The 17137-nt window shown below is 43.7% G+C and overlaps 1 protein-coding gene across 4 annotated transcripts in view; it reads right to left on the bottom strand.

Moving 5' to 3' along the window:
* The window catches only part of FAT3 (FAT atypical cadherin 3), a 673934-nt gene that overhangs the window by 32526 nt on the left and 624271 nt on the right, over window positions 1-17137 (bottom strand). For all 4 annotated transcript variants that reach the window (XM_040489605.1, XM_040489603.1, XM_040489604.1 and 1 more), the window contains 2 exons: window positions 8107-8241; window positions 6014-6171 (listed from right to left, as the gene is read on the bottom strand). In XM_040489605.1, coding sequence (XP_040345539.1) covers window positions 6014-6171; window positions 8107-8241 — 293 coding nt within the window. The remainder of the gene's footprint in view (window positions 1-6013; window positions 6172-8106; window positions 8242-17137) is intronic.

Below are 17137 nucleotides of genomic sequence, written 5' to 3'. Positions count from 1 at the left end.
GGGAAGGGAAGACAAGACAGACCTTCCAGGTCTCTAAGAGCTAAGGAGGCACAAGTGTCAAACTGATGCACAGAAACAGACTCACCCACTCTTTCCAAAGTGTGTTTGACCTAGGACAGCCTGATGGGGGTTTTCACGGTATCACTCATTCTCACAAATGGGTATTTCTCTACCTGTGCTTCGGTGTGTTCCACAGACAACTGATTCTAAGGGACTCTCCTTTCTGCCTCTGTGGACTCTCTGGCACCTTCTCTTCCTGCATAGAAAGTTTACACCACGGAACCATGTGTATGTGGAAGTCAGGGGGCAGTGTGAATTTATCCCCTGAGCCCTGGGTATTTGTGAATGAGGACTCTAACTCGGGCTTTGTCGTGTAGCCTGGCGAGAACCAGCTGGCCTCTCTGGGCCTGGGACCCCTTCTGTGGAGAACAGCGATAGGAGACCATGTCCACTCTAGAATGGTTAGCTACACATATGTACGTACTCCACTCAGAAACACAAGTGGATAAAGAAGTGGAAAAAGACTGGAGACAGATATTTATTTCTTTTCAGAGAGCTTTCATATGTAATCTGTGCTGTTGCCTTGGTCATTTTTTTTGGTTCAACAAAATGGACTGAATGAATATTGTAAATCATACCAGCATACTTGCTCAGTAATAACTCCTAGGTAATATCCATATTTTTATTTCAATGTAAGTAATAAAATGATCAAATGCGACTTTGGGGACTTCCTTCTTCCGGCACAGTCCAGCTGCCGTTATGCTCCGTGGCTACAAAGTGGTGTCCCCAGACTATCAAGGAAAATCTGGTGGTGAGGGTGCAATTCATCTAAGATATTGTAAAAGGATATCTTCAATTAATATGTTATTCAGTCCATTCCCCTCCCCAACCCTACTCCCTACCTCTTGGGATAATAACCAGGTTGCAAATTCATCTGGGAGAACCATTATGGCTCTAATGTACTCAGGTACATCAAAGTTCTTTAACTAAGGAACAGAAAACAATCCCATACTAACAGTACAGTTAAACTGTACTAAACTGAGTACAGTTTTCTTTTCTGTTGAAAAAAAAAATAATAGCAGCGAGCTGCTGAATGAAGAGAAAGCCAGGTGCCTACATCATCCTTAGCCTTTTGAAAACAAAAGCGATTTGTAGCCTCAAAATTCTAGGCGTTTGGAATTATAAGCCTTGTTTAGATGACACACTAGAGTGCTGATAATCAAAGGCTACCTTGCAAAAGTTCATCTTTCCCTATCTCACAGGCATATTACGCCAGGGAGAGAAGAAAACACTTTCTTTCTTTCTTTCTTTCTTTCTTTCTTTCTTTTTTTCGTAAGAGAACACTTTCATGTCTGAGTCCATTCATACTGGAAACTCATGCTCTCATCATATTTAGTTTTTCTCTGTCTTCAGAATAGGGTTTACCCAGTTTGAAAGGATCTCTCTTTTAAGAGGACAAAGCTTTTTCAAATCAGAGGGCAAGCTTTTTTTTTCTTTTTTCTTTTATTTCTTTTCGAGAGAGAGCATGTGCACGTGCGAGCAAGAGAAGGGCAGAAGAGAGTAAGATATTTTAATAGAAATTGCACTGTGCATGAAACTGTAAAGAAAAAAAAATCTACACAAATGATCTGAAATGATGTGCTGAGTTGGGGGAGGCAGGTGGGCAATTTGTTCAATAAAATGCATAATTCAGAGAGCAGGGAAAGATATTTAGCTTCTCAGTTTTGTCTGAAATCAGTGATGTGCTTTAACCTGGATCTTGAGTGGCTTGGAGTTGGGGCTTAGAAGACAAGATATCAGAGCTGTAAGAAGTCATCTTGTAGGGGGGTGCCTGGGTGGCTTAATTGGGTGAGCATCTGACTCTTGATTTTGGCTCAGGTCATGATCCCAGGGTCATGGGATTGCGTCCCGCATTGGGCTCTGCTGAGAATAGAGCTTGCCTGGGATTCTCTCTCCCTCCCTCTGCCTGGGATTCTCTCTCTCCCTCCTTCTGCCTGGGATTCTCTCTCTCTCCCTCCCTCTCCCTTCTCCCCTGCTTCCACGTTCTCTCTCTTTCTCTCTCAAATAAAAAAAAAATAGAAGTCATCTTGTGGGAAACTAGGATTTTGAGTAAAAAAGTATAAACAATGGCGCAAAGTGTTACTGCTTCAGATCCTTGGTGTGGCTCTAGCAAATGCACTAACATCCCCAAACGTGTAAGAAGGTTATTAAATATTCTTTGTAAAGGGAACTTTTTGAAAACTTATTTTCAAGGCTATCTATTGATAGCCATCAATTGCTATCTAGCTCAAAATTTATACCTTAGATGAATAAATAAATTATCATCCCAGCCCTCCAAATTTCTTCTTTTAATAAACACCTGTCGTACTCCTGAGTGGCTTGCCTCTTCAGAAGGCCAGATCCACTGCTGACCTGCTATGTTCTGGCAAGGCCACTGATTCTTTCTGAACCTGTTTCCTCAGAGGCAAAAAAAGTAGGCATTCATATCTAGGCACAAGAGAGTGAGGATAAAAACACATGTATGTATTTTGTAAAGTACTTGGTAAACTTTTAGGTATTTTATTACCATTATACTGCAATCATTATAACTTGACTCACTTCTCAGTGATACTGTTACACAGATCCTTGAAACTTGAGAATCTTGTGGGAACTTCTTTGTTACTTTTTTATGTTGGAAAGATCTGGTCACTCCAAGTGGGCTGTTTTACAAACCAAATGAGCTTTTTTATCTTCCTCTTATTCCTGGAATTTTAAGCTGACCATCTTCCTTTCATTCCTGGAGTTTTAAGCTAGCCATGTCTGAGAACCATCAAAATAAAGCCATGTGTCATCTCTTCCCCACAAAATGAAATAATGACATTTTTAGATTAACAAGCAAGGATTCTTGTGCTTTTGCTATAATATGGGACCCGAAAGACTGATATATGGAAAAAGTTACAAATCTCTCCTGGTGATCTGACATGTTTCTTTCACAGGTTTGAGGGGAGCCAGAGAACCTGTCCCACCATTTTTATTCTTTATTTGGCTGTCAAAAAATTCAGAGTTATGATTGGTGTTCAACTGATATAGTAACCCTTGATCTAGAGTTTTCAGTGATGATATTCTGCTCTTCCTCACTTCATTGGTTGGGTCTTAACCTTTCATTTTCATCTTAATAGTGCTCTGAGATTATTGCATTTTGGTGTTTATGGTAAGCCTAGAATCTCTTTTGGAAGAAGACAGGGTATCATTGGTCAACAGAAGAATGAGCGCCTTTATTGCTGCTAAGAGACTGTGGTGCCCCTTGTCCATGAACATTTTCAATTCTTGAGATCCCAATGCAATTCTTTGACTGTCTTCAAGGGATGCCCTTCACCCCTATTGATTGTCTCAAATACTTTTTAGAGAATGTGCTCTAACTGGGAAAATATAAACAGCCAAGAGGTACAATTTAAACAAAGCTTTTCAGTGTAGTCGTTGAACCTAAGTACAAGGCACATACTGTACCTAAAGCCAATGAAATTAAATCTTGCATGAGGCTGGAAATGTCAAGCAAACAGATTCAAATCCCCTAAGTGGATATTCCTGGCGACTGTAGAGTATCTGCGATAGTTCAGTACAGCTGTGTCCTGCTGTAGGCAAACTCGACATAGGAAAAGCAAACTTACCGAACAGACAGATTGGGGGTGATTAGTCACATCACAAAGAGATTAATGGAAGGGTTCCTTCAAATAGCAACCGTCCATAGTTTATTAGAATTCCATTTACAGAGATTCAATTTACACAACTTTCAGAAACACGCTTGTTTCATGAAATACAATATACCTTAGGAGCTAGAGCTGCCTAAAAGGTTTAATTATTCTTCTTTCCCATCCCCAGGGATCTGCACATTTTAGACATTTGCCAGTGAAGTGTCAAATGACAAGCTCCATTTTAGGATCAAGCCATTCAGGCCCAAGATTTTTGTTCTCTCTCAAATTTAATGCTATATAAGAGATTTGCTAATAGAAAGTATTTGCCTCCTAAGGATGTTCTGAATTCACGAGTCCTGTTAGAGCTTGAAGGAGGACAGGAAGGTCAGAGGCACCTAAGCTGAGCTCCTGGTAGTTGGTACCTCTGGATGGGCAGAGCACTTTCCCAGCAATGATACAAAACCCCACCTCTCAGGGCTATTTAGAAAGTGATCTATTGGGTGTCTGGGTGGCTCAGTTGGTTTAGCATCAGACTTCGGTGATTCATGAGTTCGAGTTCTGCACCTGGTGAGCTCGAGCTCCATATCCCGTGAACTTGAGCCCCACATATGGTGAGCTTGAGTATCGCATCCGGAAAACTTGAGCCCTGCATCCTGTATCCGGAGAGCTCAAGCCCCGTTTCTCTCTCTCTCTCTTTCTCTCTGTGCCTTGTGGGATTCTGTCCTCACTCACTTGTGCCCTCTCTCTCTCAGTAAAAATAATAAATAAAATAAAAATAAAAAATAAAATAAAATAAAATAAAATAATAAAGACAGTGATCTACTGACCCAAGGCAGTTTGCTTCAGAGGCCAGAAGGTTGTAAAGATAGGACTTAGGTCTCTGAATTTTTCTTCTTCCACCATGAATATCGGATTTGAATTCACTGTTTGCTAAAACTGCATCCTTTGCTTCTCTTGTTTTCTTTAAAAACACTGCTTTTTTTTTCTCCCAGAGCTGAAATCATTCTCTCAGTTGAATGTTTACAGATAATGGGGGATTCCCTATGAAAGTAGCCAACTTTTAAACTCCAACTCCCTGCTCACTCCCTCTGGCCACCACGTAGTGCCTGGCAATACCAGAAGCAGGTAAGTAAAAGACTATGTGACAGGAGAAGCCACTGGCATTTAATGCCCTACATACTTTTCTCCCTCCAGGATTAAAGCCTGGGTCACCTAATCAACTTGGATGTGACCTATCAAACAATCAAAGGACGGAAGCTATAAGGGCCCACCATGATCCCAATTAAGCCTACTGGTAGAACCCTCGGAAGGAAAAAAATGCCAGCCATTTCCACGTGTATGGGCACTTCATACTGGTCAGACTGCATCTGCCTCTGAATATACTTCCAACGGGCTGGTCTAGTAAGTGACCTTGTGAAAACAATGTTAGATTAAGCATCTCCCTCCTTCTTCTCCCTTCTCCTCCCATACTGGAAGGCTCCATCTCATCTACAGATGCCCAGAGTGGGATTTTTATAAAATGATTAGAGCGGTAAGACTGAGAGCTGGAGAGAGCATGCAGAATAACAGCACGGGGTGAGAGAAACTGGAACACAGGTCCAGGCCTCGGCGCTCGTTAACCGAACAACTTTGGGTAACGAACCAAACCTTTCTGAATCTCTGTTCTCTCCTTGATCAGATGGGGGAGATCATATATAATACATTATTATGTTAACTTTGTAATCAAAACAAATGAGGCACAAAACACTGTTAGTATTAGTCTTGTCGTCGGTTTCATGAAGGCCCCAGAAGTTCTGAGCTGGATACACATGCCAGACTTGCTCTAAAGGAAATCTGGCTGCGTTGGAGAGTTTCTGAGGCTGGGAATGATTTAAAAATTGGGCCGCTTGGGCCACAATAGGACATATGGAACCTTCTAGACCCTAGATCTCCAACTTCCTCCCTGTGTAAGAACAGAAGTCACCTTCAGGGGTCAGTGGGGATAGGCCCATATGGTAGAAAAGGACACAGCTGATCTCTTTAAAAAACCACCCCTGCCATGGAATTGATTAGGAAGTGCATTCTAACAAACTGTTGCCTGATTACGGCTCAAAGAAGGGCAGTCCTTGAACCCACTCTAGAGAGAGATGCCCCAGTATCCGAAGAGCCAATTCTGAAGCCGGGTGTAGAAAAGGAAATGGGGTGTTGGCACACTTCCCAGTCCTGCTGCTGCTCCTCTTTGCCCTCAAGCCAGTTTCTGGTCTTCTGAACTTAAAAGACAAAAAAGATTTCAGTCCCCAATCCCAGAGCCAAAACATTACCATGAGAACTCACTGCAGGAAAAGATAACCCATTTTAATTACCTTCAGAATTATGCAGGGATTTGCTCTGGTGTACATTATAATCCCGTTGCTTTGCAGAGTTCGCAGCCTCAGAGCTAGCCGAAAGTCCTCTTCTTTGCTATTTTCAGAAAGCCGGTATTTGATGTAGCTGTTTCCAGCAAAGCTGAGAGAAGTGTGCCCTGAAAAGGCCATTATGAGAAGACATATCTACTGTTAACATCCAGAAACGTGAAATCACCCAACAACTACCAAGCAAGTTGATTAAGGACCATGGGAAGTTGATGAAGGCATTGAGGAGAAGGCATTTTTTGATTAAAAACTGGTTCTCCACTTCAGGCCCCACTCTAATTCCAATGAGAAAAAAATATTAATTCATCAGATACAAAAAAAAAAAACAAACAAACCCTAAAACCTTACTTGTCTCATGCCAAGGGAAACTTGGTAAATTCTATATCCTGAATTTTCTTAATGTCCCAATTCCTGCTTTGTAAAATGAGCACCATTAAAAGATACCCCTTCATTCCCACCACCAATCACTTAGATACCAAAAAACTTTCCACTCCATGAAACAGAGGAAAGACAAAGAATTCTTTTCAAAGAATATCCATATTCCCTGAGTATCCTAATGCCAAATAGCCAACTTACATAATTTGCACTAATGTTGACAGAAGGGAGTTGATGTCTTATTCATGTGCTGTTAAAATTCTACTTTTTGGCCATTAATTTCAAGGCTTCCCTTCTCAGAATCCTCAGTCCTACCCACATCACTCAATTCTGCAGTCACCCTCTATTTTACTGACTCCAGTTTAATGTTCTAACAAGCAAAGTAATGCTGAAAAGCTGTCTTGCTGGGGTGAAAGGTGGAAAGTGCGAAAATACACTAGATGGATGACAAGCATGGACAATCAAAAGTTTTCTACAGAGAAAGGAGAAGGAAGATGGGTAGAAAGTGACATCCAAAGCTAGGACACTTGTTGGCTTTGTTGGCACCCCACATACCCACCTGCTCTGTGCACATGGTGGGTGCAGGGGGAGGGGCAGCACAAGTATCTTTTAAATCTAAGCCCTAGGTGACCTCAAAGTCAAGTAGGCTGGTGATCTCTTCATTCACAGGCAGCTCTTTTCTTGAAATCAACAGTGAAACAGCTTTGGCTTCCATGTTTTGAAAACAGTGCTTCTCTTTGCAAAGGATGAATTTCTAAAACCCAATGCTTAGCAAAGTGCTTTGCACATAGTAGGCATAATTGTTTGTTAATAAGTACTTCTCAGATTCCAAAAAGGGTATCAGTGTGCCTGTATTATAAATACATCCTCTACCAAAAAGAGTTCTTCATAGAGTTTAGAAGTGATAGAGAATATGTGAATCAAACAAAGTACTGCAATTGAGTGAAAATCGGTAACAGGGTTATTGGTCATTCAGAAACAAAATACATTTCTTCCTCCCTCCCTCCCTTCCCTCTTCCTCCCTTCCTTTCTCCCCACTTCCTTCCTTCCTTCTTCCTCCCATCCTTCCCTCCCTTCATTCCTTTCTTTCTCTCTTTTCTCTTTCGCTTCCATTTTCTTTGTTTCTTTCTTTCTTTCCTTCAGGGCACAGAGGCAAGCACCTCTCCTTTTGGGAACATGTAGTAGATCATATGTATTTCCAGTGGAGGGTCTGCTTACTTGGTGCTCTAGGCTGGGCTTGCTCTATGGAAGATCTACTGGACTGGCTCAGCTGGACCTTCTGTTGATCTCTGTGTTGTGGCTATGGGTTGTGCAGCCCTCTGAACATCGAAGGCCGTGCCACAGATACTCTGACTCCTCTGCCTAACCAACGGCCTTCTATTTTCCACTGTACACTCTTAATATCCATGTGACATGATTGAAAACACATGTTGTGGTCTTCCTGTTATGCAAGGAGTCCACGGTCATTGCATGCTTCCTTAGCACAGGCCAAAGCTGTAATAAATCCCAAGTATGTTTGAGGGTGGATGTCAGCTGTGGTGCATTCTGAAGGTAAATGTTGCATGCAGACAGATATGTCTTCAGGAAGGGCTAGGGCAGTGTAATTTACTCAAGGGCAAGTGTTTCAGGAATATGAATTTAGACCCTCATCATTCCACCCCACTCTGCACCTGAGCACTCTCCGAGCTTCCCTGGTGGACACTGGCAGAGGTATGGTCTCCTGCTGGCTTCATAACCGACACACTGCATGTCCCCTGGACATGGCTTCTCCATGCAAGGATCGTTGGACCCTGGGCACAGTCCTCCTGTGACAAAAGGGAACACACATGATCAGTACACGGGGACTCACACTACATTCCAGGGAGTGCAGAAAAAGTTCAAGGGCTGCACTCTGCAGGCTCTGAGCTGAGAGGCAAAGAGGCCATCCAGAGGCAGGAGCACCTGAGGGGCTTTTCCTGGTGTGAGTGCCTGTCAAACGTCCCTGCCTCTGTCAAAAGCACACTGGCAGACTGAAGTAGGCTGGCTGCAGAGAATACACGGAGCTCCTCCTTTCAGGTTACAATATTCTAAGGTTGTAATTGGGCCAACTTTAGCTGAGAAAAGATCACACCACACGGTCGTATTGACTGGAGCGGGTCCTGCACACGGGTGCCCACTTGAATGCATCACCTGAGTTTAGATTTCTCCTATGCCCTTTCCCTGCTCTGAAAAACTTAGGGGGTAGACTTCAGAAAATGTTAGTTGTTCTTTTCAGAGGAGAAAGAAAAAGACTTTCCTAAAGAAAAGTAGGACTAATTCCAAACCGGGCAAGCACAATTCACATTGTTTCCTAATCCCTTCTGCTACCTGCTATTGTATTGATTAGCTGTAAATGTGCCCTGCCGCCTATCAAAAACAGTTGCATTATCTTTGGCAAAGGAGGCTTGCTTTCTACGTGTTCGATGTTCGTAGCACAGTGAGATGAAAGGTTAATCCCTCAGAAAGAAAATCCTGGAAAGCAGATTAACTGATTAAGGCAAAATTCAGGACCCAAGTGAGTCATTTCAGAAGTGTGGTGATGGCAGGTGCAGGTCCACTGAAGGATCCACTGAAAGATCCACGTTTCAGAAATCTTGTATATTTCAAATGTCATTAGGCCACTTTCAACGTGGTGAGAGCTTAAGTGGTAAAAGGACCATAGATAAGGAGACACAAATGAACAACCACCCACAGCTGGGTTAGCAGTGGCCAAAAGGAGCACTCCTCTGCGAACCAAGAACGTTCGGACATCAGCAACTTCTTTCCTCGGGAAGATCTGACCCATTACCATTACTCCCTGCCATCCTAACTCTTTCCTCATCATTAAGCATATTATCCCATTATAGAGTCCTATCTTTGTCTAGGAGAAAGCAGAAATTTAATGCTAACTGCATATAAACATTTAAAAACTGTAATCTTCCAGAAGAGCAGTAAAAGTAGCACTAGCAAATGCAGAATTCATAAATCCTATTTTCCACTGGTTTAGAGCTCAGCCATAAAACATACTCGTGGCAACGAGCCAGCTTACAAAGTCTTGGAAGATGAAGGGATTTTTAACTGAAAATTTGGAATTATCTCTACAAATGGTTCTAAAAGCCACAAGTGCCCCAAAATACATCGTCCTATTTTCGTCCCAAGAAATCTTTACTCCTGCCATATAGTCATCAATATTTACGCAACCTATCACCTTCTGATCTGTTTCATAGGGCTTTTGATAACCAGTTTTTAAATAATTTATAATTCTTGGTGCATCCATTCAATAAATAATTTTTTAGGGCCACTGAAGTGATAAGCCTGCACATATAAAGATGAAAGGAAACAACACCGCCCCTCCCTCCCTCCAGGAAACAACAAGCAAACACATGATTACAATCCCACAAGGTAACCAGTTAGACAGTGACATGTGAGTGCAACCAGAGAAGGGATGATTGTGTTTCCTAGGACAATGTCAGAAATCCTCACAAAGGAAGGGAGCATTTTAGGGGCGCCTGGGTGGCTCAGTCTGTTAAGCGTCTGACTTCGGCTCAGGTCATGATCTTGCAGTTTGTGGATTTGAGCCCCGCGTGAGCTCTGCACTGACAGCTCAGAGACTGGAACCTGCTTTGGATTTTGTGTGTGTGTGTCTCTCTCTCTCCCTCTACTCTGCTCATGCTCTGTCTCTCTCTCCCTCTCTCAAATATAAATAAACTTTAAAGGAAAAATAAAAGAAGGGAGCATTTTAAACTCAGGCCTGAAGGATGAGATCCTTCGAGTAACAAGGGACTGTGTTTCAAGGGAATGAGCCAGCCATGGTTAGTGGCTCACTGCATGCATGCGTTAAGGCTCATTCATGAAAAGTTCACAACTCTGCCAGCTGACTCTTTGCTGTCTCCATGCCTGGCTTCATTTCAGTTGCAGATGGCCTGCACGCTTCCAGGTCTCTCCTAAATGTTGATTGACTAGTTCGTATATGCTCTAAGATGCAAACTCAGCCCAATGCTAACCTTGGCCACATGAAGGTGGCAATGTGCATAAATGAAACATAAAATGCATCCCATCGAATAGATGTAACTCTGGGCATCACCTTCCAATCAGACATAGAAACAGTAATCTAGGTATTTAAGAAATCGGTTGCTTCTCATTCCATGGACACGATTTTTCCCGTGTCCTATTTTAGCCAGTCAAAGGGTAATGTTCCTCTAAATTTCTATGTTGATGAGGTACAGCTACTTGTGCTACATTCGTATCTTTTCTGCTCTGGTGCAATGGCCACATTGCTAAGAAACCATGCATTATCAAAACTCCAGATGAAAAGCCACTATTTCAAAAGGGCAAAGGAGGGCTAGATAATTTCAGACCCATGACAATACAGGAATTATGCCACGATTCTAAAAAACAGCTGTAAGCATATATAATAAAAACTAAACACAGTATTTTGGAGTAAATACAGCATTTGAGTTACTTTTCCACTTTTTTTTTCACCTTTTCTCTTACTATTATTAGCCCTGCCCTGGTAGCTGGCACAGGCTTCTTACTCTGTCACCATATCTCTTATCTTGGGTTAAAGACAAAGCCATTCAGACCAGCAGCTGGGGGTTCAAACTCACAGCTTCTCTGTCTTTCCTCATGCCATAACCATAGAACCCACCTGACTGCATCCACTAAATTAATGGATTATGTTAGATCCAGTGCCCGTTATGAAAACTCAAGCTGGAGGATATATAAAAAAATACATTAATTTAAGTATTATAATATGTGCATTCTCAAACTAATAAATATTAGATGTACAATAAGTATATTTCCATTCATTCTAGCAGCCATTGCCTTCGATAGGTTCTTTTTCATCCTTTTTATTTTTCGTAGGCTTTTTAAGGCAAAGGGGACAGTTCTTGGCAAGTGATCTGTCTCCTGATGCATTAAAAACCCTCGGGGGCCTCCCCCACCAAGTCCCAGCCATAAACACGCAGTCTCCAGCTGCTACTGTCAGTTCCCTCTGCTCAGGGCACGTCTGCTCACCCGTGGCTTCACAGAGCAGGAAGGCAGATTAGAGTCTGGAGGTCAGTGTAAATGTAAGGTACTCCTTAGCTAGGGACAGATGTGAGCATGTGTGCAAAATGCAGTCGATTCCAAATAGAGACAGACTTCTAGCTACGAGAACGAGGTTTCCCCAAAGTAAATATTCTCCATGTACAATGACTGTAGTTCTTCACCATCAATAAGGATAAGAAATTAGGTCCTTTCGGACATATATATTGTCAGAGGGACTTGACCTTTGTATGCTAACTCAGAACAATGTTGTGTGTCCCTTGACATCAGGTATACCCGTATGTTTGGGTCCTGGGGACACTTTCCTGTGGATAATAACCCTCTTTCCAGACAAAGCCCTAAATTCTCTAGTGACATAAAATCCTATATACTTTAGATGGATGCTGAGTGGTTAACTTGTTTTTAGAAATACGTTTATATTGTCCCCCTTTCATGGAAGTACATACACCTACTATTGTTAAGAGTCTTAAAGACCCCCATTCTGGTGGCAGAGAGTGCCTTATCGTAGTAACAGTTAAGAGACAACGGTGTCAGTTCCCACTGGCCTCTGGTAGGAAGTTTATCTTATTAACTCTCATTAAATAATCCAGGTTTAATTAACTCGTGCTGTGATCAGTGACAGCTTGGGTGGGTGGGGGCTGTAGACCTACATGTTCTGCACCTCGAGGCATCCATCAGTTTTGTGCCAGAGTTAGCACGAAGGGAGAAGGGTTGCACTTTATCAAACCAACTGATGCCATGTGTTGCGTGTCAGGGAAGGATAGAAGGATCAGATGTTTTCAGCAACTCAGAGAACATAAAGCAGGCAGAGAAAACTCTGTTCCTCATCCCCACGTCCCCTCAAGAAGCCGGTGTAGCGCAACAGGAAAGGGTCTGCGCTGACAAACAGTAGACCTGGATTCTGGCTCTGACCAGTTATTTTACTTATTTATTGTGTGGCTCTGAACAGGTCACTTGACTTCTCTGAGTCTTGATTTCCTTTTCTGAAAAATGAGGATAATACTCGTTCATAGAATTGTGAGATTCAAATGGGCTTATGTATGTGAAAGCAATTTTTAAAAAAAATGTGTATTTATTTTGAGAGAGAGAGAGAGAGAGAGAGAGAGAGAGAGAGAGAGAGTAGGAGCAGGGGAGGGGTAGAGAAAGAAGGAGATAGAGAATCCCAAGCAGGCTCCGCATTGCCAGCACAGAGCCCAACCTGGGACTCCAGCTCATGAACCAGGAAATCATGACCTGAACCAAAATCAAGACTCAGATGCTCAATCGTCTGAGCCAACCAAGTGCCCCTGTGAAAACAATTTTTAAAGGGAAAAACTTAAAGTAAAAACAAATTACTATACGGTCTCAAAACTGGAGATGCTTGTTTTGACTCAGCCACATGCCGGAAACATGAACTCAAGTGTCATCTTTTCCTTGTTGTCTTTTTTGGGTCAGATTCATGATTTGTAAATTGATAGATGATATGAAACCCTGTGTGCATAGCAGCGTCTAAGATAAGGCCTGGAGCTTTTTACTAATCAGTGTCCCTGGCTACTGTGGGGTCAGCCCCTTGGCCACGTTGTTGTGGGCAGATGTGTTTTTTCTATACAGCCTTTCCAGCAGGAGAAACGTGCACACAATGTGACTGTTCTTTGAAAGGAGGTTTCCATGTTCTGAAGTCTTGCTCAGGTGCAAATTTAGGTCACTTTCTACAGAGCTGACAACATACAATTCATTTGAGCAGAAGCTTTAGAGCTTTGGGACCTGCACAGAGGAGAGAGGTGACCCTCTTGAGGTTTTAGGAGGGTCTTGCTACATATTTATGGCTCTTCTCTCCTTGCCTCCACAGTATTCCCACAACCCTCTGGGTTAAGTCTCTGCCTTTAGCTAATACATCAGTGTCTAGCTGTGATTTCTATCACCATCACTGAGCAGATTGAACCTCTTGATTTATGTCTCTGCCTCATTATACTGTCCAGTAACTAATGGTAAACATCCTACCCCCTGAATTCACACACTTTGCCAAGATGCCATGTCTTGGCAAATGTCACATAAGTCAGTAAGCTTCCCTCTTAATTACTGGCCCCCATGAAGTTTTAAAACACCTTCTCCAGAGGTCTTGGATGCAAAGTGGTCTCTTGTGGTTCTCCCACAAGCACAGAATCATCTGGAATGGTGTTTGCTTGGCTCAGCCATATTTTCTGGATGGTTTCGCTGAGGGCTGAGCAAAGTTTCATTCATGACATCCTCTCTGGGGCAGTTGCGTGTGGGTGGAATATATAAGAGAATATCCACACACGTAGAAGCTGGTGTCATCACTAGGGTAGATACCCCTAAACTTCTCTTGGCATGTTGGAACTTGAGGGTCCTGGAGATGAGGGCTCTGCAGAGACACAGCTGCTATGAGTGGAAAATGGAAACTTCCCCATTTGCAGGGGGAACCTGGTTAAGATTCAGAGGCTACACCGAAAGTTCTTTGAAACCACTGGGTTCTCCTCTGAGAACGAGCCCTGACAAACCCCAGCCCAAGTGTAAGCCCAAATCTCAGATTTTTTCCTCTGCCTTTAAAAAACTCTTTAAGGTTGGGGCGCCTGGGTGGCGCAGTCGGTTAAGCGTCCGACTTCAGCCAGGTCACGATCTCGCGGTCCGGGAGTTCGAGCCCCGCGTCAGGCTCTGGGCTGATGGCTGGGAGCCTGGAGCCTGTTTCCGATTCTGTGTCTCCCTCTCTCTCTGCCCCTCCCCCGTTCATGCTCTGTCTCTCTCTGTCCCAAAAATAAATAAAAAAAAACGTTGAAAAAAAAAAAAACTCTTCAAGGTTACGTTTTAAGCGTCTTACTGCATCACAGAAGCCTCTGTCATTTTATTTTACTGTGCTTATTAGATGCGTATTACTATGACTGCCTATCACAGGCTCCTTGGGCTGTCACCAGGCATTCATTCCTCCCCTGGACTGTCCTGATTCCTCCCTATCCTGTCCAGCTGAGCTCCTGGTCTGTCCCCTGCAGGCTGCGGGTCCATGCACCGTGAGGGTGGGGACCACGCCAGGCTCACTTACCACTATACCTCCAGCACCCTGCCCAGGGCCTGGCAAAGGATCTACTGCACTCTGAATGATGAGCAAATGAAAGGGGGGCGGTGCCCCAAATCTCTGGGCCCTTCTCTTCACTGCTGTCTTTGCTTACACAGCATCGCTTGCCTGGCAAAGACTCAACATGAGAAGCTTCACTGCTTCCAGTGCCTTTCACGGACTCCTCCAGGAGGACCGGGGACTCCCTCATCTGGGCCTCCTCTGGGCCCTAACTACACTCCCTACAACTGTCTATAGCGTCTATTTGTTTGCACTCAGCGAGGAAAGGAACTTCAGCATTTTGTCTAGGAAAAGAGGATTTGGGGGGTGATAACAACTGCCCTCTAATATCTGGAGGGCAGCTGGTATAGGAGGCGTCAGACAGGTCAGGTTCTGTGTGGCTCTAATGGACAAAGCTGGGGGACATCACCAGCAGGTAGAGTCTGGTGCACTGTAAGGGAGAAGACTGTCTCAGGTCCATCTTGTGAGGCCGGCTGAATTACTGTGCCAGGAATGTAGTTAACAGGATGTCTGTCACGGGTGGGAGGGTGAATTGGGAGCTTTCAAGTTCCTTTCAAAAGTGTGGAGACGCAGTAGGGCACGGGGCTTGAGACTGCCAGGCGTGAGTCCTGGCGTGGCCATTTACTTAGCTCCGTGACTTTGAGAAAGTCAACTGATCTTCCCAAGTTTTAGTTTCCTTAAGTTTTTTTTTTTAAACAAGATACCACTTTTCTTTTTACTTTTTTTTAATGTTTACTTATTTTTGAGAGAGAGAGAGAGAGAGAGACAGCGCGAGCAAGTGGGGGAGGGGCAGAGAGAAGGGGGACAGAGGATCCTAAGTGGGCTCTGAGTTGACAGCAGGGAGCCCCAGGTGGGGCTCAAACTCACAGACCGTGAGAGCATGACCTGAGCTGAAGAAGTCGGATGCTCAACCAAGTGAGCCAGCCAGATGCCCCAGTTTCCTTCACTTTTGAGGAAAGTTAATAATACCCTTCCTTTCTCATAAGGGTTAAATGCAATCATGTATGTTTGAAAAACAGCATGGTAACTGGTCACAGCTCAATAAATGCTAGCTGTTGCGCCTGTCTCTGCCTTCAGTTGTGCAGTTTGTCACCTCCATGCCTCGGCTCTCGTGCTCCTCTGCCTGGAGCACTCTACCCAACACCAACCTGATTTTAGGCCTCCTTTCAGGTCTAGCCCAGCGGGCATCACCGTTAATGATGTGCTTCGGTGTCACTCTCACCTGGCCAAGCAAGCTCTTGTGATAGTGCCATAGCCCGTGGCTGAGGGCAGGACTGCCATTGCACACACACTGTGTAGCTGGTACCATGATTCCCCTGTGGCCGGCGCTCCCTTCGCTTTACCTGGAGCTCCGGCTGTCACTCCCATCGACACCCCGCTCTTAAACTCTGCTGCTCTCCTAGGAAATCCACTCTCCTGGACAAGTGTCTCCTTTTTGATAGATTTTTCTATCAGACTTTTGAAACGTCAATGCAGTTTTTAAGAAACAGACAGTCAGCACAGCCCTGTGGACTGTCCCTGGTGTTCTGTCCACTTGCTTCCCTCCTAGGGACTCAAGGGCATCCATCCATTCCCTGACACCCATGTCAGGCTGAAGTGCTAGTGTTCAGGGAACTTGTAAAGTTTACCAGGAACCGTGTCATGACATCAGGACTTCATATCTCTTGAAGTCCTGTTCAAATGTGATGCTAGATGCTAGATCTAATGAGCCTTTCTGGCACTAAACCTCAACTCTGCTTTCATTTTGTTAAAGCAACTCAGCATTTCGGTTCAAGATGCTAATTTTGTTAATTGGACCCCAAAAAAAGATGCATGAGAGAAAGATGAGTTGGAAGTTGCAAGGAGCATATTGAGGCCAGATCTGTATAAATATTGCTACACAGTCCAGAATAGGCAGCTACCTCTATTTATCATCATAATTATTCCGCCAAGGGGTGGAAAAGTCCATTTATTGTATCTGCCAAGATTCCAGAGTAAACTGATGAACAGTCAATACTAGTTGTGCATGTGTGTGTGTGTGTGTGTGTGTGTGTGTGTGTGCGTGTGTGTGTGTGTGTGTGTGTGCATGCGTGTGTGCATGTGTTTTAAGGGGGGGCATTTATTGAATTCGATTGCCTCTCCATCCAATCAACGAGAAAATGCCTCAAATGTCTAATGCTTTCCTTAACAGTTTCTCACTGTATTTTTATTAGAGGACACTTTAGAAGAAGTGAGAGCTATTTCTATTTCTAACTAAGAGCTTGCCCCCTGAACCTGCAGGAAATTTTTCCTCTTTTATCTTGCTGTGAGATGTCTCCAAGTTTGCTTTCCTGACCACCAGCATTAGGATCACCCAGGCTACGTCTATATAGACTGCCAGGCTCCAACTGAAACCTACTGTTACATCTGAGTGTGGGGCTCAGCAGTGGGCATTTCTGGTAAGCCCCACACATGCTGGTGTCTGAGAGCCCCTCTGATGTCCTGTATGATGCACCTGTATCATGCCCCTCATGATGCACCATGAGGCTGGTGATCAGTCTGCCAGGGAAAATGGGTCACTTGAGTATTCTTACAGAGCACATAGCTCTGGGGTAATGATTCACATAAGAAAT

Source organism: Herpailurus yagouaroundi, unplaced genomic scaffold, assembly GCF_014898765.1.
Source record: "Herpailurus yagouaroundi ecotype Mexico unplaced genomic scaffold, PumYag 180, whole genome shotgun sequence".
Taxonomy (NCBI): domain Eukaryota; kingdom Metazoa; phylum Chordata; class Mammalia; order Carnivora; family Felidae; genus Herpailurus; species Herpailurus yagouaroundi.
This window is presented reverse-complemented; position numbering and strand designations above follow the sequence as displayed.